Raw genomic sequence first — 22,939 nt, 5'->3', positions numbered from 1 at the left:
TCGTGCTATAGAAATTGAGCCCGGGTTGCTGGGAGGCAATATCTCCCTCCACGCAGCCTCGAGGCGAAAGAGCATAAATACCGACGGATGTAGGATACAACGTAATTCTCACCATGGATCCTACCACTGCCCCCGACAGCTTCACGACCATCGACGAGATTGACGCAGCCGTTGAGGACATCCTGGCCCACAGCCTGCCCGAGGTGATCATCTACTCGAGGTTTACGAGCTTCGAATTGCCCTTCTACGAGAGGTCGTATGAACTGCGCCGGCTCACCGTCATGAAGTATCTCTGCCGTCAAAGCGCTGACGTGACGCGGCACCAGAGGGCGGAAGAGCAGCACAACCGCGTGGCCATTCAGTCGGAGGACATCACGCAGCGCCACTTTGAAGGATTCAAGCGCGCCTTCCAAGAGATAAACTACATGAGCGGTAATCCATTTGGCAACAACCAGGTCCAATATTTTCTCGACTTAGGGTGCGCACCTGGGGGCTCCGCCACCTGGGTGTTGCAGAACAACAGGAACGCTCGAGGCGTCGGTGTCACCTTGTCCCCGGAGGCCAAAGGCATCCGGATACAACTTGGCACCAAGTTTCTGAAACGGTTCCGTGTCCAGTATGGAGATGTGTGCGAGATTGCCACGGGACGAGCAACAATAGGTACGTGCAATATCAACTTGAAGCACTGTCATATGGCAATGTGTGCTGACTGCTAGGACCAGGAGAGATTCCAGACGGCGGTTTTGAGCTTGTCCTCGCGAATGCTGCGATCATGTTGGCGGACGACATCATTCCCTGGGCGGACACAACCCGCCTGGTATATGCCCAGCTACTGGTTTCCCTCCAGCACATCGCGCAGGGCGGCTCCCTGGTGATCGGTTTGAGGTCGCTCCCTTTGAGATGGATCGTCGACATCGTTCGCCTCCTGGGTCAGGCATTCGCATCGATCAAAGCAGAAAACCCCTCATATCAGGGCCGACGCCCGTTCGCCTACATCGTCTGCAAAGGATTCAGTGCGACCGATGAAGAGAAGGTCAGGTATATACATCGCCTCGGCGAGTGCATAGAGTATTTGGGGAACATCAGTATGATATTGTCCGCTAGTCTAGTGCACCGGCTCTGGTATGTTGACGTGTTTCGTGGCAGCCGGGCCTGTCGACGATCCATCCGGTGGGACGGCGAACATCCCGCGTCTCTGCGGCACGCAAGACGAGACTATCCCAGAAGAAACATACCAGCATATAGTGGACATGTTCGCCAACGTCTGGGAGCGCCAATATAACGCCATTCATTCCAATTACGAAAAGGTACTACTAGAGCAGCAGGCTCGTGAAAGACGTGAGTACGAACATGTCTCAGTAATCGATGACACTCACAAGCTGTTCAGTGAATGCGCAGACGAGCGTAGGCGAAAACATCGCAGGCGGACCTTGGCAACCTGTAGGACGTAGACCGGTCGCGCAGCCCAACGAAGGCGGCCCGTGCAAATGGAGCCGTCCGACCGCACCGCCTGACGACATCTACCGGAAGCGCCGCATGGAGAGGAACGCGGCTTACAACACGTTCTTCAGTCGTCGCGATAGCGCGAGCGGCAGCGCTGATGGCCCCGGCACCTGGCGGAGGAGCTAGATGTGAGGACAGTCCACCTGGAAACACTGCGACTGTGAGTCTGTGTAGTTGCCGGCCTGCGAAACGGCACTGACCTATCCTGAAGCATTGTCTCGTTGACGTTCTCGTAGATACTGGTCCCGCGACAGGCATCTTGTACGGTACCGACCGACTGCTATGCTTCTGTTTTCATTTCCGTCCGACTACATACCCACGCACACGAGAGTCGCCACAGAAACGGCCTTGCTCTCAAGGACAAGACGGTCATTCCACGAGGTCGCGACAAAAAGCTGACAGTTCCGGGGCAGGGTGAACGGCGCACTTGAGAGAAGAGGTAGACTAGCTTGCCGCTCGTGAAGCAGGGAGCGTTAGCGAGAACGTCGGCCAGGTCTTCAGCGGAGAGTGAGGACGGCCACGTACAGTCGCCGTACAGACTGAACTCGAGGATGTCGCTTGTGCAAGGAGCGTGTGTACGCTTGCATGATACGAGGACGAGGAGGTACGTACGAGGAGGAGAAAGATCCTCTCAGACCTCTCGCCCGTGAGCGAGCAGCATCGGCGCCTGCCAGTGTCGCGTCGGCTGCATGCCACACTCAAGAGCGCTCAAGCCAAAGCCAGGATACTGTGCTTAGATCACCGTGACTGCTCCTCCCGCCCTCTCCTTCGTCAAAGAGGTCTGCTTGAGGGTCTGCTGCCTCTCGAGCGCGTGGAGAAATCCCTGCGTTCTGAACAAAATGATGCGAACGTGCTTGCGACCCTCGCGGAACGGGAGGCACAAGCGCGTACGGATCGCGACTAACTTGAACGTCCAGTAATCTTGACTGCCGACATTCATGCCTTTCTTCCACCATGCATGCTAGTGCATGTGACTCCAGCCTTACCTGGAGCTCGGTACTCGACTGCAGTTCAGGACTTGACATTGAACATACCAGCAAAATGGTTGGAGGACAGTGATGCTGGTGCGTAATGACCGTATGCATGGTAGTCATATCACCCTTGAACGAAACATACAAACAGATCGCCAGACAATGATTCGGACCAGTGAACAGCGATGAGGCACTGTATATTGCGCCAGTCATACTCATCGTCTCGACGACCAACCCGCTCACATCGCCTGTCCGATATCTTCAACCCTCACCACCCACCCTTCGCTCGGAAATCCTGGGGCTGGGGTAGTGCTGTTGTCCCATCCAGCCGCCATCATTGCTATCGCATATAGCAATCCGCCCGACCCCGGGAAGTACGGTGTTGGCACTTGCGCACCTCCGCCAGGCATCCCGACATCGTCGAACTCGAAGTAGGGATCGAGCAGCCATTGGATGGCCTTTTCTTGGTTCCCCATGCGCGCCGCAGACATGGCCAGCATGGGGAAGTCCCATCTGTGCATCGTCATGGGTGAGTACACAGGCGAGGCAGGAAACGAGATGCACCACTTACCCCCATAGATTGCTTACATTCCAGGTCGTCCATACTCTTTCAGCGGTGTCTATTGCCATGTCCACGCTAACGTTGGCAGTCGCTGGCAACCAGCCGTACAGGCCCACTAGCGCAGGATGGCTGTTCGTGTATTCGGGGTCCGTCCAGAAACCGAATTCTATGCCCTCGTACACCGCATATAGTCCATCCTCGACGGGCAATGGGGCCAGGTTGTCCGCGACTTCTGCCCACACAGCAGGAGGCTCCACGCCAAGTCGCTCCATCCACGTCTGCGCCAATTCCAATCCTAGCCGCCAGTACGAAAGCTCGAACGCGGGGTTGCGCGTCGCATTTGGGCTCGTGTCCTCGCTGACGACATGCATCGGCGGCCCGAGGTCGTAGACACCCGTACTCTCGTTGAACTGCGCATAGGTGGCCATCCAGTCGGCCGTCTCGTACACGACATCGCGCCACCGCTCGAGGGTCTCCCGCGATCCGGTTGCGCGGTACTCGTATTCCGCGAACACGAGTGGGTGTGGTTGCTCCCAGATGAGCAGCTCGTTGATCTCGCCCGGCGCCGACCTTCCCGAGGGGTCGGTCATCTTGGACCAGCGCGCGCCGTAGTTGTAGCCTTCCTGCACCTGTGCGCGTTCGATGGACGTCTGGAGGAAGCGGTTGTAGACGTCGACGGAGCGGTTCAGGAGATCCCAGTTGTTCCACAGCGCCCAGTGACAGCTGTGCCAGAAAAACATCTCCATGTGGAACTTGCCATACTGCCGTTGCGGGTGAGTTACTAGGCGCGCATATAGTGACCTTCGCGTAGATGACTCACCCAGCCAGTGTTGACTAGCCCCGACTACGGCAAGTCAGTGTTCGTTGGGGCGGTCTCCGAGAAAAGGACGTACTTCTTGAGGTGGGGTGTGCCCTGCTTCGTTGACTCGCATCAGGTACCGCGAGAGTATGATCCGTCTCTGCAACTCATCGGCTCTTGGATCCGTGGAGCCAGTATACAGGTCAACGAATCCATGAGAAGACCAATACTCGCTCCAGGTCGCAATCGACTCTTCAGCAATCTCAGCTACAGTCGGCATGACAGCAGGCGGAAGGAGCGAGTACGAAACAACTACGGAGAACAGCGAGGAGCTCGAAGAAGGGACGACACTGTAGCGATGCGCGAAAAGCGAGTCCCGCGACATCGAGAATGCGCTCCCTCCACCAATGGACGTGAAGACGGTTGCTGCGACCTCCGTGTGGTTAACTTCCGCCTGGACGTTCGTTCCAAGCCCACTCCCAGTGTACAGCGTCGTCGTATGGCTGGCAGTCTCGTTCCAGTATCCGACGAAGGGCGCCTGGAACTTCTGCGAGCCGTCGTTCCACGGGAAGTCGAGGAAGAGCCCGAGGCGGCCCTCCGCGAGCAAGTCCGAATATACCGCGATCCCGACCGCACTGCTACTCTGCGCCGCGAACGTCTCCACGGTCACTGTCTGCCCTTCCACCGAGAAGCTGCTCGTGATGGTCCCGGTCCACAGGTCCAGCTGTTGGTGTACGTCGCTCAGGTCCGCCTCAGTGACGTTCATCGCCTCTCCCTCTGCATCCTTGAACAGCAGCCCGACGCGGCCCAGGTTCGCGCGGTTCGGGTTCGCGATCAGCCACTGCTGGGGCGCGGCGGGCCCGCCGAACTCGTACTGCACCCTGTCCCAGGCGACGCCGCGGTACGCGAGGATGTCTTCCTCCGTCACACCCACGGGAAGGCTGTCATTCTTCCAGCCCCAGTCGGACATGGTCGCCCACGGCTGGAATGTTTGGAGCCCGGTGACGTCCGCGCCGAACGCGAAGAACCCGTTCCCGACCTGCATGGGCGTGCTCGTGTTGGACGCGTTCCGGACGGGGTTGTAGCGCGAAACGACCGCATAGCGCGGGATAGACGTCGCGGACGCGGTCAAGATCCATGCGAGGGCGGCTAGAAGCAGGACGTGGTGTTGAAGACGCAGCTTGGGCATGATGGGCGGTGTGGACGCGCGGGGACCATGTGTTCCGATATAACTCTGGTCTCATTGTGAGGGTCGATGCTCACATTCTCGACAGGTGATGCATGAGCTTCATGGCGGACCGGACGCGTCGGTCATATGACGGGATCCTCGATCACGACGTTCTACTACCTTCACTTGCTCCCGGCGGCACGACTCATCTGATTGCCGGCATATCCCCGATACCTGTGAGGTCCCGTCCATAGTATGAGGCGAATACTTATGTCTGAGAGGTATTAGGCCTCTGCACCTAGCGCACATACTCTGTGCGACTCACTGAGCCCCTGCCCGCCGTGTGCTGACTGCATACGCGCGCTGTGTTACGCACGATACCCATCGCCTGCATGGACAATCCATGGATTTACCAGGACGTTTCCACAAAAGTTGCATTTTCCTCGACATCAAATCAGGCCTGTACCCTTTCTAAGAGCACGGCCGGGATGAGGCTCAGGGTTCTCTAACACACAGGTGTCGCGGCGCCGTACAATGTCATACACTGTCGCACAGTCACTGCTCCGTCCTCTTCCGAGAGACCCGTATCCTAACTAGTTTTACATACATCCGAGACTGGTGCCCTATTCATGCAAGTATACTGAAGAGAGGATCAGCCACGAGGGAAGTACTTGAGCCTCTCCGGCTCTACGTCTGTCGACCTCCAAATCGGCTCGAAGACCTCCGCATTCTCCTTGAGCGTCTGGATCTTCCAAAGCATACGTTCGCCGACATCGGATCCCAGCGGGACGCGCAGCCAGTCCCGCTTACCGCCGTGGCCCTCGACGAGGCCCTTTGCCATCCCGGTGCCGTGCACGACCTCGTACACGCGCGCCGCCAGCTTCTCCACGTCGCCAATCTGGCCTGCGGCGACATGCGATTTGGGGATCTCCTCGAGCGTGCGGAAGCCCTGCGAAGGCTCCGTGTAGACGGTGGAGTCCTTGTGCTTGTCGACGCTCGCTGCGTACTGGAAGAAGTTCGTCGAGAAGTAGCCCGGCATGAGGATCAGCACGCGGATGTTGAACGGCGCGACCTCGTGGCTGAGGCAGTCCGAGAAGAGGTCGAGCGCTGCCTTGGCTGCGCTGTACGCTCCCCAGCCTCCATACCCCGCGAAACCCCCGTTCGAACTGACGTTCAGGATCTGACCGGTTCTGCGCTCGCGGAAGTGGGGCAGAAGCGCTTGGGTGAGCGCGACGGGGCCGAAGACCAGGGTCTGGAAGCTCGCGCGTACTTCGTCCATACTGTTGCTCGTTCTGTCAGTCTCGTTCATTGAGTTGCCGAGGGGGTACGCTCACTTCAGTTCTTCTACAGGGGCCACGACTCCCCATCCAGCGTTATTGACGAGAACATCGACCTGCCCGTAGATCTTGAGTGCCTCGTCGCCGGCTTTGCGTATGTCCGCGTCAGAGGCACTCAGATCGAGAATAAGTGGCTGTCCTCCTGCTTTCTTAAGGCTCTCCGGGAACTTGGACAGCGACCTGACCGTCGCAATGACCTGGCCATCATGGTCTGACATCAGTGGCTATATCCCTGTGAATCCGCATGTAGACTACACGCACCTTGTCCCCCTGAGAAAGCGCATAGTGAGCAAGGGCACATCCGATGCCCGAGTTCGCCCCCGTGATGAGCCAAACCTTCTCTGTCTGAGCCGACATTGTCTGTTACGAGATGCGTCGCAGTTTGCAACCTCGACGTATATATACTGCCGGGCACAATCCAGGATGGCCATACACGTCATAGCTTAGAGCCACTTAGCCACTTATCGCCAACCCACATGACTCTCCGCGCGCGTATGGCGCACCCGAGCGCATCCCGACGAGTCGAGGAATCGAAGGAACACCCAGGGTATACGAGGCCTTCTCAAAATGGCAACAGCTTTCACTCGACGAGTCAAAGTCGCCTCAAATGTCGAATCACGAGCCCCCGGGCCAAGGATCCCACAAGCTTCTGGTCTTCTACGCCCAACGTGGCGTCGTGGCCTTGCTCTCGGGTCTGACGGTCAAGGTCATTGCGTCAGCGAACCCACAGGCAGAACCGATGGGGCAACGGCTCTTCGTTACCTATAACCCATAAGCTGCTAGAGATACAGTGATGGTGGGTCCCTGATACTACAAATGATTGAATGACTGGTGGAGCAACTTCGTCCCCAACTGCTGGCAATCCCGCTCTACCGAATACATCTCCAGGTCCAGATCCAGGTCGTCCTCGCGCACGTCGGCGACCTGCTCTTCTCGAGTCTTTCGCTGTCGCCGTGCGGACTTCACGGGCGGCGGCGTCAGCGCGGCTTCGGAGGTGACGATCGAGAAGGAGGTGGTCGTGAAGTCGACGCTGTAGCGGGAGGCCTTGAAGCCTTTGAGGTTGAGGACTAGTCTCGACCCTGCGATGTTGACCATGGCGAGAGCGAAGCTGTGGGCGACATAAGTATCGCATGGCTCATGCAGCGAACGCGGGCGCGTACTATCGAGCTAATCCTATCAGAGATGGCGGCGCTAGTGCCCATACGCTGTCAATGCAGTGAGGCTACAACCACCAGCCTGACGACGCAATATACGTACAGGAGCGAGAATAGAGAGCACACTGAAAGGCAATAGTCAGCACTCGGGAACCGCAACACTGAGTCATAATGGTACCCACCTGTGACAGCGACAAAGTACAACATTCCTGGTACAGCAGTTGTGAGACGGTGTGACATCCAGCGGGAGGAGGGCTCACCATCGCGATACAGAAGGAGAGACAGTGTGCTAAAGGACCGACGTTTCTCCTGGCGAAGCATGGCTACAACCGTAAGGCCGAAAAGGAGTGTTTCGAAGAAGACGCTTTAGCAATCGCGGCGTCAGTATGCTCCATTCTCGTCGAAGCCTAGCGCCGGCCACAAGATGCGTGCCACATGCGCGTACCTTGGTAGCCAAGCGACCCATAGGTAAGAGGGTATCTGGGAGTACTCGACCGTCAGCGGAGAGCGGGACCCGCAGGGCGACCACACGTACAGAACTGACGCATTCGTGGTGGAACGGCTGCAGGTCCGCTGCAGATGTCGGTTGAGCCATCGGCTCGAGCGGGACTCGGAGACGACTCGTAGACGCACCGATGATGGGAACGAGAGCGACAGTGATGATCGCGGTTGAGCTGGACACGTAGACGACCGCCGCGATCCACAGCACCCTACGTATCCACGCTTGTCCCCCATGCAAGGCATACAGACGCCATGCGACGATGGCTAGAGTACATCCGTGAGTGATGGTCGGAGTAGGATGTGGGCAACATACCGTGGATGGACATGAAGGACGCTATGGTGACGTAGCTTTGGACAGTTGTCCACACCTTGCACAGCTGCGGCCTGCTATCAGGGAATGGCAGATACGTGCAGGTAAGAAGGGTCTGACCATGACGGCTGAGCGGTGGTTGCTCGTGAGGCCCATGGTTTCTTATAGGCGGATGAGACGTCAGGGAAAGTAGGACACGACAAGGCTGAGCCACGCACCATAGACGTCAACGGCAAGGACCAAGGGTCTGCGGGATCATCAAGCACCTCAGTCACTACACAAGTCTTCACGATGTCCGGCATACACACATAATGTATCGATTCTGCGGGACATTGGTATGAGACGCGCCAGAGCAGAGCACATGGTACGCACCAGCAGGAAGATGATCGAGACGAGCCCCAACCGGTCATTCCAAATGTGGTTGACCTGATTTTCGTCAATTCCATCACGCACTGAGCTTGACGAGCATGATCTACCTCGTCTCCGAACTTCAAGAAGTCAGTTACAGACAGATCTTGAACGAAAGACCTTGACGCACCGTCAAAATGTGATCGTAGATGAGGATGGAGAAGCCGGCGACTTTAATGTAACATGTGGATCAACATTGCAGTTCTAATGGAAGAATTTCACTGTACATACGGGTCATGGCGCTGTCAAATGCAACACCTCGCTCAGCAAATTTATCCTCCAAGACAGTACTCTGTACTCACTTGACAGCTGCTCCATGGGTAGCGAGCGTCTCCAGGGACGCGGAGAGCGCAGAGGACATCGTCGATGTCGTTCTACCCAGGCCAGGGTGGCGGGACAGGAGGACCTTCGGTGGGCCGCGCGCACGGCACCATCGCCATACTTATTGTTCCACGCCCACTTTCCGCTTATCTGACACTCGCTTCCGAGATGAAGATGGGGCGCCGGGGAGCGCTCGAAGAATCCGGGCTAGGAGAGGTACGCATGGTGCGCGCAACTCCGCGATCCTTTGGGGGCTCAGTCCCCGTGCTTCCGGAAGCTTTGTGCGGAACCACCATGCAGTGCGGCTTCGCCGTTGCCCGAGGATTGAGTACCTGGATAGAGGCGGGCAGTGTCCCCGCGCGTACACCGTGGGCAGACCGAGCGTACAGTGGGCAAAAGAGGCGGTACCGATCTGACCTCGAGGTAGGTACACAGCCCTCGACTGACCGCCTACCACGTACACGAGTATTTGCCTCTTTTGGGAAGGCGTGCGGGCGGATCAGCAGAATAGCCCGGAGGCAATGTTGGAGCGACGGAGCCAAAAAAGACCTGGGACCGAACGCCATATGGAGGGGATCAGAGATCGATGTTCATGCCCTGTGGTGCCGCCGTTTAGGGATGTTACTTTGTGGACGGTCCGACGCCGAGAATCTCGGACGGCCTACGGACGCAGCTAGACAAAAGGATAGCTTAAGACTGAGTCTGGGCCAGGGGGCGCCGGTGTCATAAGTGGCTCGAGTATTTGAGAGATGTCGCAACCAAGCCTTCTGACAGCGAGCGGTCGGATGGGAGGTGGCAGCGTCACAATTGAATTGGGGGCGAGCCGCTCTTTCCCCGGAGATGAAGGCACATCTACAATAAGCAGGGGAGCCGGTGAGCCTCAAGGCCGCATGAGAAAGAAGTGCAGCGACGTGAAGGTAAGTATTTATAGAACGGTTTGCAGGCCGAAAGACAGCTCCTGACAGTCCAGGGCATACTGATGAGTCGAGATAAAGAAACGAACAGTGTGGACCGCTGTGGGGACAAAACCACACTCGCATGCGTCCCGAAGCCCGGGGGGCATGCGAGCGGCCGGATTCGGATAGGATAGATGATTAGTGCTTTGCACATGTCCTGGCGAAGGCGAACATCATGGCCTGAAAGTATGGAGTATGTAGTCAGTAAGGATCATCACATCAACGGCTGGTAGCTTCGACAGGGTAGTCGTTGAGCAACCGAGTTCAGCATAAACCTTCAGGGCCTCAGAATATGGTCTTGCTGTGGTCGCCACATCCATAACACGAGATCGTTCATCTCGGTAGGACATAAGTATTAGCTGCGTGAAGCGATGAGCACACAGCAACAGTCGAAAAGCGCATATAGTCGAGCCCCCGGTGCATGGTTGTCATAACTAGCGGGCTACTCGTAGATTGATGGCGCCAGTTACATGACACGAGTGTCGAGTGTGTATGCGGCCTGAAGAGCTGGTCGTGCTGACCACCCAACAGAAGCGTGGAGGATTGGACGACTCTGCCTCAGGTATTGGAGTGACCATGACTTGATAGCGAGAACGATTTGGAGAACCAAGACAAAGAACGAATGTGAAGAAAGTAAGATATCAACACGCACTGTCTCCCGACCTATCCACCATGCATTTTCGCGACTTTTGCTAGGCGGGTACGACGAGACCTACTACCACGGAGTTCCGTTGCAGGTTGTTTGCCTCCCATAGCCGCCAAGTCACGAAACAAACTTGAAAGAGATGTTACATGGATTCCGCGTAAACGAGGACGAGGAGAGAGAGGATAGAGAAGTAACACTGAGGCGGGAGGAGGCGGGCGAGTTGAAAGTTCATCGTCGTCGGCCCTTTCCGTGCTAAGCGGGCCGGGCAAGCGCGCCAGTCCGAAAATGGCGAGCGCGAACACACCGCATGGCAGACGGTCAGGCTCGCGTTTTGCCCTCGGCATGGACGTCGCTCGACACCGCAGGCAGCATGCAGGAAGCCCAGGATGCGCTTGAGGCATACAGGAAGAAGGACCCCAACAAAGGTGCGTATACCGCAACTTATCGGCGACGACCGGCGCACTGAAGTCGTCGCTAAACAGTCGTCGTGCGGTTCAAGGCGGTCGGGAATGCGCCGATCATGAAGCAGAATTTCTACAAGATCACCGCGTCGAATAGATTCCAGGCGGTGATCCAGTTCTTGAGGAAGGAGTTGGGGTGGAAGGCTGGGGACCCGCTGGTGAGCGCGTTGCTAGTCCACGTCGTCCGCGGCATATCTGACCACTGGCACGCCCAGTTCACGTACATCAACCTTGCGTTCTCTCCCGCGCCGGATGACACCGTGACGAACTTGTTTAAGGTATGTATTCTATGTCGCAACAACCATCGGCATGGCTTGACAAAGGGCGCCACAGTCATTCGCGACAGATGGTCATCTAATAGTGAACTATAGGTTCGTGCTGACGACCTCTCTGACGAACACTTTGTCCTAACACATCTTCACCAGTACAACTGCAGCATGGGGCTGATGCTTGTGTCTTTAATGTATATACCCTTCGTAGGAAGGCTTCGTGAAGCATTCATGCTACTGCCTCGTTGGCATGCGAACCTAAGGGAGGGGCCGACATTCATGGGAGACGAGTTGAGCTATATATCATTTGGTCGAGTGCACTCCCGTTCTGCGAGAATACCTATCACTCATGACGCAGTCATCTCGCCCGCTTTCGGTCATTCTATTGTCCCAGATCAGCTTATGCACACGAAATCAGAAACAGCAGGTCCCTCCTACTTATCATATATGCTGCAGCAGTATCACGACAACAGACATATACGAAACGTTGGTAGCCGTGATGTACGGACCTAACGCGCCGGCAGACGATGAGCTCACTCGATATCGTCAACACGCACGTAGTATGTATGAGTAAGGATTCTCAAACCCGCTCCCAACGTACAAATCCGCTCACCTCGCTGAAGCGCTGAAGCGCTCATCGACATCCAACACATCATACCAATACATCTACTATGCAATGCCGCATACCACTTCAAGTTTATTCTCATGCGGCCCCGACAACCTAAACAATCCATGAAACCCCCAGACTCCCGCTCTCCCCACTCCCTCACGGCATGACGATCGCGCGGAAGCGCGCCGAGCCCCGATGGTCGTACGCCTCCTGCGCCTTATCGAGCGGGAACTTCGTCACCATCGTCCGGACGCCATTCGCCTTCGCGAACTTCATGCAGTCCTCGCTGTCCGACGCGACGCCCGACGGCCACCCGCGGATCGACGTGCGCTTCTGGATCAGCGACACTGCACTCCGCGTCAGCTTCGACCCACGGAACAAACACGGGAGCTACGCACTGAGCGGGAGGGTCGTCTCGTCCGTGAGCGCGAGGATGAGGAGCTCGCCGTTGACCGCGAGCCCGGGGAGGAGCCCGCGGATTTATCGGGGACCGCCGCAACGAACGCTGACTTTCCATAGTCGGGGCTAGTCGATACTGGCTGGGTGAGTCACACACGTGAGGGTCACTATATGCGCGCAACACTCACCCACAACGGCAGTACGGCAAGTTCCACATGGAGATGCTCTTCTGGCACAGCTGCCACTGGGCGTTGTGGAACAACTGGGACCTCCTGAACCGCTCCGTTGACGTCTACAGTCGCTTCCTCCAGACGTCCATCGAGCGGGCACAGGCGCAGGAAGGCTACCAGTACGGCGCGCGCTGGTCGAAGATGACCGACCCCTCGGGAAGGTCGGCGCCGGGAGAGATCAACGAGCTGCTCATCTGGGAGCAACCACACCCACTCGTGTTCGCGGAATACGAGTACCGCGCGAGTGGGTCGCAGGAGACCCTCGAGAGGTGGCGCGATGTCGTGTACGAGACGGCCGACTGGATGGCCGCCTATGCGCGGTTCAACGAGAGTACGGGTGTCTATGACCTCGGGCCGCCGATGTATGTCGTCAGCGAGGACACGAGCCCAAATGCGACGCGCAACCCCGCGTTCGAGCTTTCGTACTGGCGGCTAGGATTGGAATTGGCGCAGACGTGGATGGAGCGACTTGGCGTGAAGCCTCCTGCTGTGTGGGCAGAAGTCGCGGACAACCTGGCCCCATTGCCCGTCGAGAATGGACTATATGCGGTGTACGAGGGCATAGAATCCGGTTTCTGGACGGACCCCGCATACACGAACAGCCATCCTGCGCTAGTGGGCCTGTACGGCTGGTTGCCGGCGACTGCCAACGTCAGCGTAGACATGGCAATAGACACTGCTGAAAGAGTATGGTCGACCTGGAATGTAAGCAATCTATGGGGGTAAGTGGCGTATCTCGCTTCCTGCCTCGCCTGTGTACTCACCCTTGTCGACGCGCAGATGGGACTTCCCCATGCTGGCCATGTCTGCGGCGCGTATGGGAAACCAAGAAAAGGCCATCGAATGGCTGCTCAACCCCTACTTCGAGTTCGACGATGTCGGAATGCCTGGCGGAGGTGCGCAAGTGCCAACACCATACTTCCCAGGGTCGGGCGGATTGCTGTATGCGATAGCAATGATGGCGGCTGGATGGGATAATAGCACTAGCTCAGCCCCAGGATTTCCGAGCGAAGGGTGGGAGGTGAGGGTTGAGGATATCGGAAAGGCGATGTGAACGGGATGGGCGAGCAGTTCAATATCACCGGCGCAGCATACATTGCTTCGTCGCCGTCCAGTGATCTAGCAATATGTGTGGACTCGTTCCCGATTCCTATGTCTACAGAAGTCTATAGTCATTACGCACCGGCAGCATCCTGCGAGGCCGACCACTTCGCAGGCCTTATATCCGGACGCTCAACATAGATGCAGTCAAGTTCCGACCCGCCTGCAAGTCACTTTGGCGTATTCGCAAGGAGGAGTGTATATTGTCAAGGAAAGGTATCGACTCTGCGCAAGCTATGCGGCGAACAAGTTGGCGAAAAAGGCCAGAAAAAGGCTGAAGCTGCAGGTTGGCGCCATTGCAGGTCCCCTCGATAAAGCAAGTGGCAAGACCCAGGTTCAGATTGCCGACAGTCAAATAAAGCGTCGAAATTGACGAGCGTTTATGCAGGCATGATTTAGCTTGAGGCTTCCACTTTCAATTTGCTTCCTCTCGTCTTGCACTCGTCAGTACACCTCCACCGGAATCGATTCGCGCTTGTTTTTCCGTCAACACGGTCTACTCTCTCATTTTATCCCATTTCAAGATCTCAGTCAACCTCCCCACTGATCACCGCTGATTGAGGGCGACATGGACTCGGACACAGTACCGCTCGGAGGCACCGTCAACATGTACTCGCTCGACAAAGACATGGTCTTCTACGACAAAATGGATCAGTATCTCTCCGCGAAGATCTCCTGTCTCTCCAGCTATCGCGTCGAGCACGACTTTCAGAAAGAGTTGAAGGAGGTTTCTGCGCATCTGACCAAGTGGCCAGATGATGTCCTCTTCGAACACGCTAACAACAACGATCCGGACGCGGTCCTCGAGTTAGCAATCAGGTATTCAGTTTACTTCGTGAGATCCTGTTCGTTCGGCTTGACTACTTTCCTGGCAGGTATCTCAGCGGATATGGAGTGTTCAAGAAGAACTATGAAGGCGCGCTCTACGTCCTCGACGCGCTCTTCGATCCTCAGTGCGACCGCTATGTCGGGAATAATGCGTCCCCAACGCACATCGTACAGGCCCACTCGCTTGCCGCCTACGCGCATCTTCACAAGTTCCTCGCCTCTCCGGCAGAGCGTACGGACATCCAACGCGACGAGCGACGTTTCGTCCGCCCGGAGACCATGCGTCTGGGCGTCGGCGCGTCGCCCCTTGCGTACTTCGCGCTCGCAGCGCACCACGCGAACGAGAGTGTCAAGCTCGGGCTCGTCTCCCCTGCCACGCTCCTCGTCGGCGCGAAGATCCGTGAGATTGGCGAGGTGCTTGGCGCGGACGTCGAGCAAACCGTCAAGCACGGGAAGCGCTTCCGTCCTCTGTGGCGCGCCACCGCCCGGCGCCGTGAGGAGATATTCGCAGAGGAGCGTAAGCGTCAGCTTAAGGCGGATAAAAGCCCGAATGAGTACGTGTGTGCTTTGGAGGGGTGCGGCATTCGTGGTGAGAAGAAGGCCGCACTGCGCGCGTGCGGTGGACGATGCCCGATGGACCTCAAGCCGTCCTACTGTAGCGCCGCCTGTCAGAAGAAGGTGCGTCTGGGGAGCTCATAGTGACAATGCGATGTTGAGAAACTTGATGCTGTGTCTGCGACAGGACTGGCCAAGGCACAAACCCATCTGCAAGCCCAACTCCGAAGGGAAGACTCCAAAATTTTCAGACGAAGACAAGCCAAAGGCCCTCACGTTCTTCGAGCTCGGCGACCCAGAAGACGGCGACGTGCCAGAGGATGAAGAGGAAGAGTCGATCGAGGAGATTAGCACGCAAGCAAGGGAGGCCCCTCACGGCCCTGGTCGTATCATCGACATCCCTGCGCCTGGTGCTCCTGGCGGTGCCATTCAGTGCACGTCGAACACGATGGACCCTGAGTCCATGAGGTCCTTCAGGGATGCAGTTTCCGAGAGGCTGCAGTGAGCGGGACGATGATGGTATGACGCTAAGCCGTGCGTGTCGTAGATCTGCTTGCCTGTGTACGGTAACGGTACGTCCGGAAGTCCCGATGTTACGCGCGTGGAAATTTGGAACCCTTCCGTTGACGGCCGATCAGATGCAGTCCAGTTCGCAACTTGAAGTTGTGTCCCGTTTGAGTCTTCTAGGTCCTTGCTCAGTCGAGAAGATGTGTTCTCATCGTCGCTGTCACTTACCTCGTCTCTCATCCAAATCCTGTCATCAGTGTTTCCTTCCGCACCGTCACGGTGCATTGGCAGTGAATTTGATGAATTTGACTGAGTGGCATCAATCTAGATCGGCCCCATAAGCGGGCGCTCGACGATGCCCGACTCCTCCTTCTCCTCCTCCTCAAGTACTAGTACCCCTATCCACCAATATTGCTGTTCAAGTTGTTGCTGTCTCGTGTCTCTCGCCCTTCGCCTTGGTACTCGACTTTGTCTCCGTTGCGCATTAATTCAGGACAAAATGGACATGAACATACACAAGCTCGACGAAGGCATGCCCATCTACCAGGACATGGAAAAGTATCTCCAAATCAAGCTTTCTTGTCTCTTCAGCTATCGTATCATCCCTGATCACACGAAGGAGCTCAATGAGGTGTCAGCGCATCTCACTAGATGGCAAGCTCCCGCCTTGCTCGAGCGCGCCAACAACCGCGACCCCGAGGCGATCCTCGAGCTTGCACTCAGGTATAACCCTCGACCTCATATCTGTGTTGGCGCTGTCTGACTTTGTTCTTTCAGATATCTTAGTGGATGCGGGGTGCATAAGCAGAGCTCTGAAGGCGCCCTTCATGTACTCGACTCCCTCCTCGACCCCTCCTGCGAGCCCGCGCGCTACATTGGCGACGTCGCGCCTCCCGCCCTACGTGCACAGGCTCACTCCTGCGCTGCCAGCGCTAATTTGGACAAATACCTCGCGTCTCCCTCCCAGCGGATGGTCATCGAAGCTGACGAGCGACGATTCGCGCGCCCGGAGACCGGGCGGCTGGGCGTCGGCCAGTCGCCCCTCGCGTACTTCGTGCTCGCAGCGCATCACGCCAACGAGAGCGCCAAGCGCGGACTCATCTCCCCCGCTGTCCTCCTTGTCGGCTTCAGGGTTCGCAACATCGGCGACGCGTTGGGGGCGGACGTCGAGCAGACCGTCAAGCGGGGAAAGCGGTTCCGCCCGCTGTGGCGTGCGACCGCGCGGCGGCTCGAGGAGGTCTACGCGGAGGAACGGAAGCGGCAGCGTAAGGCGGACAAGAACCCGAACGAGTATGTTTGCGCCGCGGAGGGGTGTGGTATCCGGGGGGTTAAGAAGGCTGTTCTGCGGGCTTGCAAGGGACGGTGCCCGCCGGATATCAAGCCACACTACTGTAGCCCTGAGTGTCAGAGGAAGGTACGTCTTGGCTGCATGTGTGGGTGACACGGTCAGGTAAAGCCTAAAGGCTCATAATAGGACTGGCCGATACACAAGGCCATCTGCAAGCCCGGCTCAGATGGCAAGGTTACCAAGATCTCGGATGACGATAAGGGAACGGCACTCACACTCTTCGAGCTCGGCGATCCGGAGGACGGCGATGCGCAGAAGGAGGAAGAGGAAGATTTGATCGAGGAGATTAGCACGCACGCGAGTGGGGTTACGCCCAGCGGCCCCGGACGCATCATCGACATCCCCGCGCCCGGCGCTCCTGGTGGCTCCATTAAGATCACGTCGAACACGATGGATCCTCAATTCATGAGGTCGTTTAGAGATGAGCTGTCGAAGATGGTCCGCTGAAATGTGGGTATGTCGCCGGTCATATCATGTATAGTTCGTCTTCTTAAACTCCTGCAGTATGTCCACTGGCATCTCAGCGAGTAGACCTTGAAATCTCTCTTCGCGACCAACCCTGCCTCTACAGCGCCAGGTACTGCACGCGATTCGCTGGCGACACTCCCCACACGAATAGAGGATTTGCTATCAAATTCGTTTGTATTCTTTCCCTCGGTTCCACATTCTCTGGTTCTTCATGCATCATGATCATGATTCGATCACGGTACGGACTGACAAAATGTCGTGTCCTATGACCAGAACCAAAGCAATCTCAATCACTGTGACAGAAAACGGCTCCGAACATTGTACATGGACTGTCCTCCCCCCATTGACCTCAGATAGAAAAAACAAACAAACAGAGTGTAGGTTCAAGCTCAAGGTTGGAATCGGAGGTTGCCAGTCGAACCGTGGAATTAACAGGATCGGTAGGGAGGCTCAGATCCTGCCCCGATATAGCACTGGAAACACCGATGGACGAGCAGCTGCCAATGCACGACGTCACAGCGACGTGCTGGCGCTGAGTCCGTGCACCGTTGTCGCCCTCTTATTCCTCTCGACATATTCCACCTCGTCCCTACTCGACATCGCACTACTCATTGAAGGCGACGCAGACTCGGAGACATGTTGGACAGCGTCACAGTCAGCCTGCGGAAGCTCGACCCAAACGTAGTGATGTACAAGAACATGGGGAAATATCAAAGCTTGAAGTCCTCCTGTTTCTACAGCCACCGCGCCGCGGCCGAGCGTAATTTTGAGAAAGACATGAAGGAGATTTCTGAGCACCTCACGCGCTGGCAAGCTCCTGCCCTGCTCGATCACATGTGCTGTGGCGATCCGGGGCTCATCCTTGACCTCGCGCTCAGGTATGCCGTGTCAGTTGGGAATCTGGAATCGCCTGCCCTGACTATTTCTTCCTCAAGGTATCTGAGCGGATGTGGAGTGCGCGTACAGAGCTCCGAGGGTGCTCTCTACGTTCTCGATGGCTTTTTCGACCCCTCTGATGAACATTCGGTTTACGTCGGAGACCGCGCGTCTCATGAGATGATGGCTCAAGCTCATTCACTCGCCGCGGAGGCCCACTACAGCAAGTTCCTTGTATCTCGCTCCGACCGCGCAGCCATCGAAGCGGACGAGAAGCGTTTCGCCCGCCCAGAGGCCATGCGCATGGGCACCGGCCTGTCCCCCCTTGCGTACTTCATGCTCGCGGCACAGCACGCCGACGACAGCGTCAACCTCGGACTGGTCTCCCCTGTCGTGCTCGTGATTGGCTTCAAGCTCCACGATATCGCCGAGACGCTGGGAGTGGACGTCCAGAAGCGCTACGGCTCGCTGTGGCGCGCCGCCGCACGACGTCTCGAAGAAGTATACGCAGAGGAACGGAAGCGCCAGCGCAAGATCGACAAGCACCCGAACGCGTACGTGTGTGCCGCGGAGGGGTGCGGTCTTCGCGGGGCGAGGAAGGCTGTGCTGCGGGCTTGCGGGGGACGCTGCCCACCGGACCTCAAGCCGTCGTATTGCAGCCCGGAATGTCAGAGGAAGGTACGTCGGGGTCCAATATCCTGGTCATGCTGTACGCCAGGCCTGACGTGTTCCCCAATAGGACTGGCCGAATCACAAGGCCATATGTAAGCCCGGCTCGGGTAGGAAGGGTCCCAAGATCTCAGAAGAGGATAAGGCGGAGGCGCTCGCGCTCTTCAGGATCGGCGACCCAAAAACTGGCGATGCGCGGAAAGGGAAACAGGAAGAGCCAACTGAAGAGATTGACACGCACACCGGCGAGGACGGCTCAGACTGGGCTCCTCGTGGCCCGGGGCGTATCATTAATACCCATAGCCCCGGTGCTCCTAGCGGGCCCATTCAGATCACGTCAAGCACCATGGATCCCGAATTCATGAGGTCGTTCGAAGACGCTGTATCGAAGACAGTTCTAAAAGCCGAACGATGATGGTGTGGCCGGTGCCGAACCATGTATCCTATGAGAAGTTCTTACCTGTGTACAGTATCCCGATCAAATCCAGGTACCGCAGACGCAGCTCATGGAGGCGGCGGTTTGCAGCCTCTCACTTCGACAAGCAAGTGCAATGTACCTATTCACTCCAACAGGGGATGCTTAGTTGCTTTGCCCGTGGCCAGTCGTCGGACGACGCCGTGCCTGTTTCCGAGTCGGTGTGAGCACAAGATTCGTTCGTTTCCATGACATCGGTGCCACTACGCCGTCCCTCCGTTGCACACGTCCTAGTTGACTATGGTCATTATCTAATTATAGAATTGCCTTTCAGCCACAGATCGACCAGGCGGCGTGGCTTGTGGCCAAAGACAAAGAAATCCTTTATATGGAAGCTCGAGAACCACACCATCATGGCGACGACAAAGCGGGAACTGTGGCCACGGATGGCCATGGCCTCGCGCGTGGCTTTGAACCGTGCATATATAAAGGCACGCTGAGGGGATCTTCTCGGTATTCAGTCGTCATTGCTCATCGCTCAGGCTTGCCATGTCTGTGGAATACTTCGTCAACAAAAAAGTCCCGGTCACTACGCCCGAGCTCATGTCTGCGTATGCATGTACTCGCAGGGAGCTCCTCGAGACAGTCGACGCTATGTCCGATGAGGCAGACGAGTGAGTCCCCGCGCTCTGCGATGAGTTGTCTCGCAGCCTAGCTAACTTTGCTCTCCTCGCTTTCAGTGGCCCGCAAGCGATGTTTCGTCCAGCCGAAGCCAGGTGAGTATAGTTGTGGATTATCTGCGAGGGCCGCCAATTCATTTGCGATCCACAGGGACGAACGGTGCATAGATCCCCGGCTGCTTCAGAGGGCTGCCTCGAGAGCTCCTTCGGAGTTTCGAGACCATGACCTTGCTCCTGCTCCAGACCTCAACACACGGACCAACCCGATTGTCTCCAATCACGCCAGTGGGATGGCCTTGCCTGTGGGTGAGAGCTCTGCGCTGACCATTCCTCCGCCGGCCACGCCGAGTCGCAAGCCGCGGTCCAAGGCCAAGACGCCTCAGAGCTCACCGGCGAAACGGACGAGCGCGCGTCTTAAGGCGAAGCAAGGCGGGATAGAACAGACGGAGAAGAGTGTTCGCGTTGCGCTCGGCCAAAGCTCACACGGCGATGAGAGGGAGGCTTGAAGCTGAGCGAGCCGTCCGCGCCGGGGAATGCAGTCTGAGCGCGGGCTTGCAGAGGAGGCTTGAAATACTACCAGTAGTACGGGACCATCGTACTGACGGTTGGCGGTTGACTATGTTGTATGGACAGTATGTTTGTTGTGTTAGAATACTTACGCTATGTACTCTGTTTTCGTCGCATGGATATTATGCAGTGGAGGATACGGTGCTGATCCAACGCCGCGGTGCGTCTGAAACGCGAACCGGCCACATGTCACCTGACCGTATCAAACCGCGTCGGTGGCTGTCTGAGTCTCAGCTGTTCCGCGTTCACTTTCCTGAAGGCTCACTCAGTGGCTACCATCGTCTCGCGCCCTCGTTCCGCGCAGTCTCTTCCTATCTCTTCTCAGTGACTGCACTCTAGGGTATCGCACTCGCCTTCGCCACAAGCCTGACGCGTCAATCGCGCAATGAAGCGGATCTCATCCGAGCCTGAATCTACCGCGTACTTCACCTTCCCCTGCAAACGAGCCCGCTGTGACCCGTTTGGTTCAAGCGCTTCCAAAGCAGACATTGAAGGCGGATGCGCCGACGTGTCTTCTACCCCCCATTGCACTATCACTTCCGAGTCGGTCGGGCGTCCGTGGATCACCTGGAAGCCCCGGGCCCCTTGGGACGCTGCACTTCCGGGGCGCAGTAGAGTTGAAGAGAAGGAGGGCTTGAGGTGAGTTTTTGAGTCCGCTCATCGCCTGTTTACTGCTGAATACTTACAGTACGTTAGTCCGGGGGTGAGGCCTAAGACACGACTTCGGCCCGCGAGTTGGCAGCCAGTAGGCGCGGTCGAAGACTCGGATGACGAGTCGGCAGATGATAATGGCGCAGCTGAAGTGGAAGTCGACACATGCTTCCTGAGTGCATCTGCGCCCACCGAGGGTGTGGCTCGGTCCGGAGTGGAAAACTACCCAATTTCTACGGATGCTGTGAATTTTGTCCCATCGGTAGGAAGGCTACGTCCCGAGCAACAAGACCCTCTCTTTGAGGAGCCTGAACGAAGTGGCTTCGCAACGCATCCCGCAGAGCCTGCCAATGCAGCTACTCCCGCACCCTCTACATCCGTGCCACCTCTCCCCGTGCAGCCCGAACCTTCGTCCAAACCCACATGCCATTCTGGGCTGCAGCCTGCCCCACCAATGCGCGCGCCCAATCCGGCGCAAAGCGCGTCTTTCTCAGAGGGCGTTACGGATCGGACGAACACCCACGCGCCCTCATCCGTCGAGGGCACGGTGCCGACCCATCTTCACTTCCACGGCGCGTCCTGGGAGCCGCAGCCGCGCACCCGACGCGCGAAGCTCCGCTCGGGGGACCGCACCGCCGCGCGTGGCTTCATCTGGCTCTGCCCGCTGTGCCAGCGCCAGAAGGCGATGAGCAGGGACGGGCTGATCAAGCATCTGTGAGTCGCCTGGCAGTCCGCGTTCTCTGGGCGTGAGCTGATGAGGGCTGGGGATGTGATTCCTTCGCAGGTCGATGATGCACCCGGACACGGTGCGGAAGAAGATATCGCTGACGAGGGAGTCGATAGCGCGGTTCGACGAGTCGCCGATGATACCCGACGAGGACTTCATGTACGTCTTGTCGGCGTACTTCACCCTCCCGGATCCTGCCGGGTCCGCGTCTGCCGCGACGTCACTATAGTCAGCCTCAGCCTCGATGCCCATATGGCTCGTTGCTCACATGAGGTAGGCTATGTCTGCTGTACTGATCGCTGCAGATGCGCTGATGCTGTCAATCAGGTCCCTGCACATAATCTCAGACCGAGAGCGTGTACTGTATATGAAGGTATTCAGAATAGTCGACCTACTTGACCAGCCTATCGATCAGGACGACCGACAATTGGTCAGAAGCCCCTCCGAGTCGACACCTGGTCATGACGGGGGTCCCGCCGCAACATCTCCGGGCGAGCGAACGGATTAACCGTCTAGAACAGGCGACCTTGACCGGAAATTTGGTGACACATCATGCGGTCCGCGTCAATTCCCCTTCGACCGTCTGGTTCTCCCACACGCATCGCGACATCCCGCTATCCACTCGAAGGGCCGACGCTGACGTATAACATATATTGCTGGATCGTCAGTGTGTCGCCTCCATATCGGTTGTGTCCCGCTGGGCGCTGCTATTCGTGACAGCTGACTGCCAGTGGCTAAAGGGGATGTCTGATGTGGGATAACGCATTGGTGATCATTTCTTTTGCATTGTTCCAGTGTATTACGTGCAATGCAACGGCGTATGATCTTTCTGATACCTCTGGGCGGGCAAGTCCGACTGGTCTGTCGAATGACTGTTGTTCGACGTACGTGAGTGCAAAGGCTGAGGATTGTATTCGCAGAGCTAGGACGGCGCCCGCGGTC

General features: G+C 57.2%; 12 protein-coding genes across 12 annotated transcripts; 9 read left to right on the top strand and 3 right to left on the bottom strand.

Annotated features, from left to right (window-relative positions):
- The first annotated feature begins 103 nt into the window (after positions 1-103).
- Positions 104-1,645, top strand: B0H18DRAFT_1008117 (uncharacterized protein). Its single transcript, XM_048028761.1, has 4 exons — positions 104-660; positions 723-1,085; positions 1,147-1,338; positions 1,388-1,645. The coding sequence occupies exons 1-4, from the start codon at positions 114-116 to the stop codon at positions 1,627-1,629; spliced, it is 1,344 nt and encodes a 447-aa protein (XP_047893249.1). The 5' UTR covers positions 104-113; the 3' UTR covers positions 1,630-1,645.
- A 1,068-nt stretch (positions 1,646-2,713) lies between these two features.
- On the bottom strand, positions 2,714-5,024 carry B0H18DRAFT_876870 (Six-hairpin glycosidase-like protein; the record flags this gene model as incomplete). The annotated part of the gene is made up of 4 exons (XM_048040518.1): positions 2,714-2,987; positions 3,046-3,797; positions 3,857-3,880; positions 3,930-5,024. 4 exons carry the CDS (start codon positions 5,022-5,024, stop codon positions 2,714-2,716), a joined length of 2,145 nt encoding a protein of 714 aa, XP_047893248.1.
- Positions 5,025-5,492: 468 nt separating this feature from the next.
- On the bottom strand, positions 5,493-6,887 carry B0H18DRAFT_1008107 (NAD-P-binding protein). Its single transcript, XM_048028760.1, is given in 5 exon segments — positions 5,493-5,528; positions 5,540-6,283; positions 6,338-6,537; positions 6,602-6,703; positions 6,817-6,887. The coding sequence occupies 3 exon segments, from the start codon at positions 6,695-6,697 to the stop codon at positions 5,656-5,658; spliced, it is 924 nt and encodes a 307-aa protein (XP_047893247.1). The 5' UTR covers positions 6,698-6,703; positions 6,817-6,887; the 3' UTR covers positions 5,493-5,528; positions 5,540-5,655.
- A 151-nt stretch (positions 6,888-7,038) lies between these two features.
- B0H18DRAFT_365979 (uncharacterized protein) lies at positions 7,039-9,356 on the bottom strand. Its single transcript, XM_048037780.1, has 17 exons — positions 9,016-9,356; positions 8,945-8,955; positions 8,844-8,884; positions 8,782-8,793; positions 8,678-8,731; positions 8,614-8,627; positions 8,524-8,552; positions 8,426-8,466; positions 8,309-8,372; positions 8,128-8,259; positions 8,030-8,067; positions 7,940-7,974; positions 7,755-7,858; positions 7,677-7,703; positions 7,598-7,619; positions 7,501-7,545; positions 7,039-7,448 (listed from the first exon to the last, which is right to left on the bottom strand). The coding sequence occupies exons 1-17, from the start codon at positions 9,072-9,074 to the stop codon at positions 7,151-7,153; spliced, it is 1,026 nt and encodes a 341-aa protein (XP_047893246.1). The 5' UTR covers positions 9,075-9,356; the 3' UTR covers positions 7,039-7,150.
- On the top strand, positions 8,914-10,242 carry B0H18DRAFT_366083 (uncharacterized protein). The gene is made up of 2 exons (XM_048037781.1): positions 8,914-9,951; positions 10,019-10,242. Exon 1 carries the CDS (start codon positions 9,080-9,082, stop codon positions 9,761-9,763), a length of 684 nt encoding a protein of 227 aa, XP_047893245.1. The 5' UTR covers positions 8,914-9,079; the 3' UTR covers positions 9,764-9,951; positions 10,019-10,242.
- A 687-nt stretch (positions 10,243-10,929) lies between these two features.
- On the top strand, positions 10,930-11,802 carry B0H18DRAFT_1008079 (APG12-domain-containing protein). Its single transcript, XM_048028759.1, has 5 exons — positions 10,930-11,061; positions 11,119-11,255; positions 11,313-11,375; positions 11,431-11,468; positions 11,523-11,802. Exons 1-5 carry the CDS (start codon positions 10,944-10,946, stop codon positions 11,542-11,544), a joined length of 378 nt encoding a protein of 125 aa, XP_047893244.1. The 5' UTR covers positions 10,930-10,943; the 3' UTR covers positions 11,545-11,802.
- Positions 11,803-12,139: 337 nt separating this feature from the next.
- B0H18DRAFT_1119259 (Six-hairpin glycosidase-like protein) lies at positions 12,140-13,659 on the top strand (the record flags this gene model as incomplete). Its single annotated transcript, XM_048033922.1, has 4 exons — positions 12,140-12,397; positions 12,496-12,519; positions 12,576-13,327; positions 13,386-13,659. 4 exons carry the CDS (start codon positions 12,140-12,142, stop codon positions 13,657-13,659), a joined length of 1,308 nt encoding a protein of 435 aa, XP_047893243.1.
- A 444-nt stretch (positions 13,660-14,103) lies between these two features.
- Positions 14,104-15,732, top strand: B0H18DRAFT_1008070 (uncharacterized protein). The gene is made up of 3 exons (XM_048028758.1): positions 14,104-14,525; positions 14,582-15,212; positions 15,277-15,732. Exons 1-3 carry the CDS (start codon positions 14,275-14,277, stop codon positions 15,592-15,594), a joined length of 1,200 nt encoding a protein of 399 aa, XP_047893242.1. The 5' UTR covers positions 14,104-14,274; the 3' UTR covers positions 15,595-15,732.
- Positions 15,733-16,095: 363 nt separating this feature from the next.
- B0H18DRAFT_1119257 (uncharacterized protein) lies at positions 16,096-17,391 on the top strand (the record flags this gene model as incomplete). The annotated part of the gene is made up of 3 exons (XM_048033921.1): positions 16,096-16,319; positions 16,374-17,010; positions 17,071-17,391. 3 exons carry the CDS (start codon positions 16,096-16,098, stop codon positions 17,389-17,391), a joined length of 1,182 nt encoding a protein of 393 aa, XP_047893241.1.
- Positions 17,392-17,729: 338 nt separating this feature from the next.
- Positions 17,730-19,606, top strand: B0H18DRAFT_365820 (uncharacterized protein). Its single transcript, XM_048037779.1, has 3 exons — positions 17,730-18,290; positions 18,348-18,966; positions 19,028-19,606. The coding sequence occupies exons 1-3, from the start codon at positions 18,049-18,051 to the stop codon at positions 19,370-19,372; spliced, it is 1,206 nt and encodes a 401-aa protein (XP_047893240.1). The 5' UTR covers positions 17,730-18,048; the 3' UTR covers positions 19,373-19,606.
- A 315-nt stretch (positions 19,607-19,921) lies between these two features.
- B0H18DRAFT_1119255 (uncharacterized protein) lies at positions 19,922-20,558 on the top strand (the record flags this gene model as incomplete). The annotated part of the gene is made up of 3 exons (XM_048033920.1): positions 19,922-20,046; positions 20,113-20,148; positions 20,204-20,558. The coding sequence occupies 3 exons, from the start codon at positions 19,922-19,924 to the stop codon at positions 20,556-20,558; spliced, it is 516 nt and encodes a 171-aa protein (XP_047893239.1).
- Positions 20,559-21,004: 446 nt separating this feature from the next.
- Positions 21,005-22,226, top strand: B0H18DRAFT_1119254 (uncharacterized protein; the record flags this gene model as incomplete). Its single annotated transcript, XM_048033919.1, has 3 exons — positions 21,005-21,258; positions 21,316-21,984; positions 22,055-22,226. The coding sequence occupies 3 exons, from the start codon at positions 21,005-21,007 to the stop codon at positions 22,224-22,226; spliced, it is 1,095 nt and encodes a 364-aa protein (XP_047893238.1).
- Between the last annotated feature and the right edge of the window lie 713 nt (positions 22,227-22,939).

Source organism: Fomitopsis serialis (genome assembly GCF_022376445.1).
Source record: "Fomitopsis serialis strain Sig1Antser10 chromosome Unknown B0H18scaffold_34, whole genome shotgun sequence".
Lineage (NCBI taxonomy): Eukaryota > Fungi > Basidiomycota > Agaricomycetes > Polyporales > Fomitopsidaceae > Fomitopsis > Fomitopsis serialis.
Note: the sequence above shows the minus strand (reverse complement) of the source record. Positions and strands in the feature narration are given on the sequence as shown.

Excerpts from the sequence above, each read along its gene's own strand:
- B0H18DRAFT_1008117 (XM_048028761.1), top strand. The coding sequence starts at position 114 with ATGGATCCTACCACTGCCCCCGACAGCTTCACGACCATCGACGAGATT. Across the intron at positions 1,086-1,146 it reads AGAGTATTTGGGGAACATCA|CCGGGCCTGTCGACGATCCA; the intron begins GTATGATATTGT and ends GTTTCGTGGCAG. Across the intron at positions 1,339-1,387 it reads GCAGCAGGCTCGTGAAAGAC|TGAATGCGCAGACGAGCGTA; the intron begins GTGAGTACGAAC and ends CAAGCTGTTCAG.
- B0H18DRAFT_1008107 (XM_048028760.1), bottom strand. The coding sequence starts at position 6,697 with ATGTCGGCTCAGACAGAGAAGGTTTGGCTCATCACGGGGGCGAACTCG. Across the intron at positions 6,538-6,601 it reads CGCTTTCTCAGGGGGACAAG|GTCATTGCGACGGTCAGGTC; the intron begins GTGCGTGTAGTC and ends CATGATGGCCAG. Across the intron at positions 6,284-6,337 it reads GCCCCTGTAGAAGAACTGAA|TATGGACGAAGTACGCGCGA; the intron begins GTGAGCGTACCC and ends AACGAGCAACAG.
- B0H18DRAFT_365979 (XM_048037780.1), bottom strand. The coding sequence starts at position 9,074 with ATGTCCTCTGCGCTCTCCGCGTCCCTGGAGACGCTCGCTACCCATGGA. Across the intron at positions 7,859-7,939 it reads TGGGTCGCTTGGCTACCAAG|CGTCTTCTTCGAAACACTCC; the intron begins GTACGCGCATGT and ends CGATTGCTAAAG. Across the intron at positions 7,546-7,597 it reads TGCTCTCTATTCTCGCTCCT|CGTATGGGCACTAGCGCCGC; the intron begins GTACGTATATTG and ends CTGCATTGACAG.
- B0H18DRAFT_366083 (XM_048037781.1), top strand. The coding sequence starts at position 9,080 with ATGTCGTTCTACCCAGGCCAGGGTGGCGGGACAGGAGGACCTTCGGTG.
- B0H18DRAFT_1008079 (XM_048028759.1), top strand. The coding sequence starts at position 10,944 with ATGGCAGACGGTCAGGCTCGCGTTTTGCCCTCGGCATGGACGTCGCTC. Across the intron at positions 11,256-11,312 it reads GGAAGGCTGGGGACCCGCTG|TTCACGTACATCAACCTTGC; the intron begins GTGAGCGCGTTG and ends TGGCACGCCCAG. Across the intron at positions 11,376-11,430 it reads CCGTGACGAACTTGTTTAAG|TCATTCGCGACAGATGGTCA; the intron begins GTATGTATTCTA and ends AGGGCGCCACAG.
- B0H18DRAFT_1008070 (XM_048028758.1), top strand. The coding sequence starts at position 14,275 with ATGGACTCGGACACAGTACCGCTCGGAGGCACCGTCAACATGTACTCG. Across the intron at positions 14,526-14,581 it reads GTCCTCGAGTTAGCAATCAG|GTATCTCAGCGGATATGGAG; the intron begins GTATTCAGTTTA and ends CTTTCCTGGCAG. Across the intron at positions 15,213-15,276 it reads GCGCCGCCTGTCAGAAGAAG|GACTGGCCAAGGCACAAACC; the intron begins GTGCGTCTGGGG and ends TGTCTGCGACAG.
- B0H18DRAFT_365820 (XM_048037779.1), top strand. The coding sequence starts at position 18,049 with ATGTTGGACAGCGTCACAGTCAGCCTGCGGAAGCTCGACCCAAACGTA. Across the intron at positions 18,291-18,347 it reads ATCCTTGACCTCGCGCTCAG|GTATCTGAGCGGATGTGGAG; the intron begins GTATGCCGTGTC and ends TTCTTCCTCAAG. Across the intron at positions 18,967-19,027 it reads GCCCGGAATGTCAGAGGAAG|GACTGGCCGAATCACAAGGC; the intron begins GTACGTCGGGGT and ends GTTCCCCAATAG.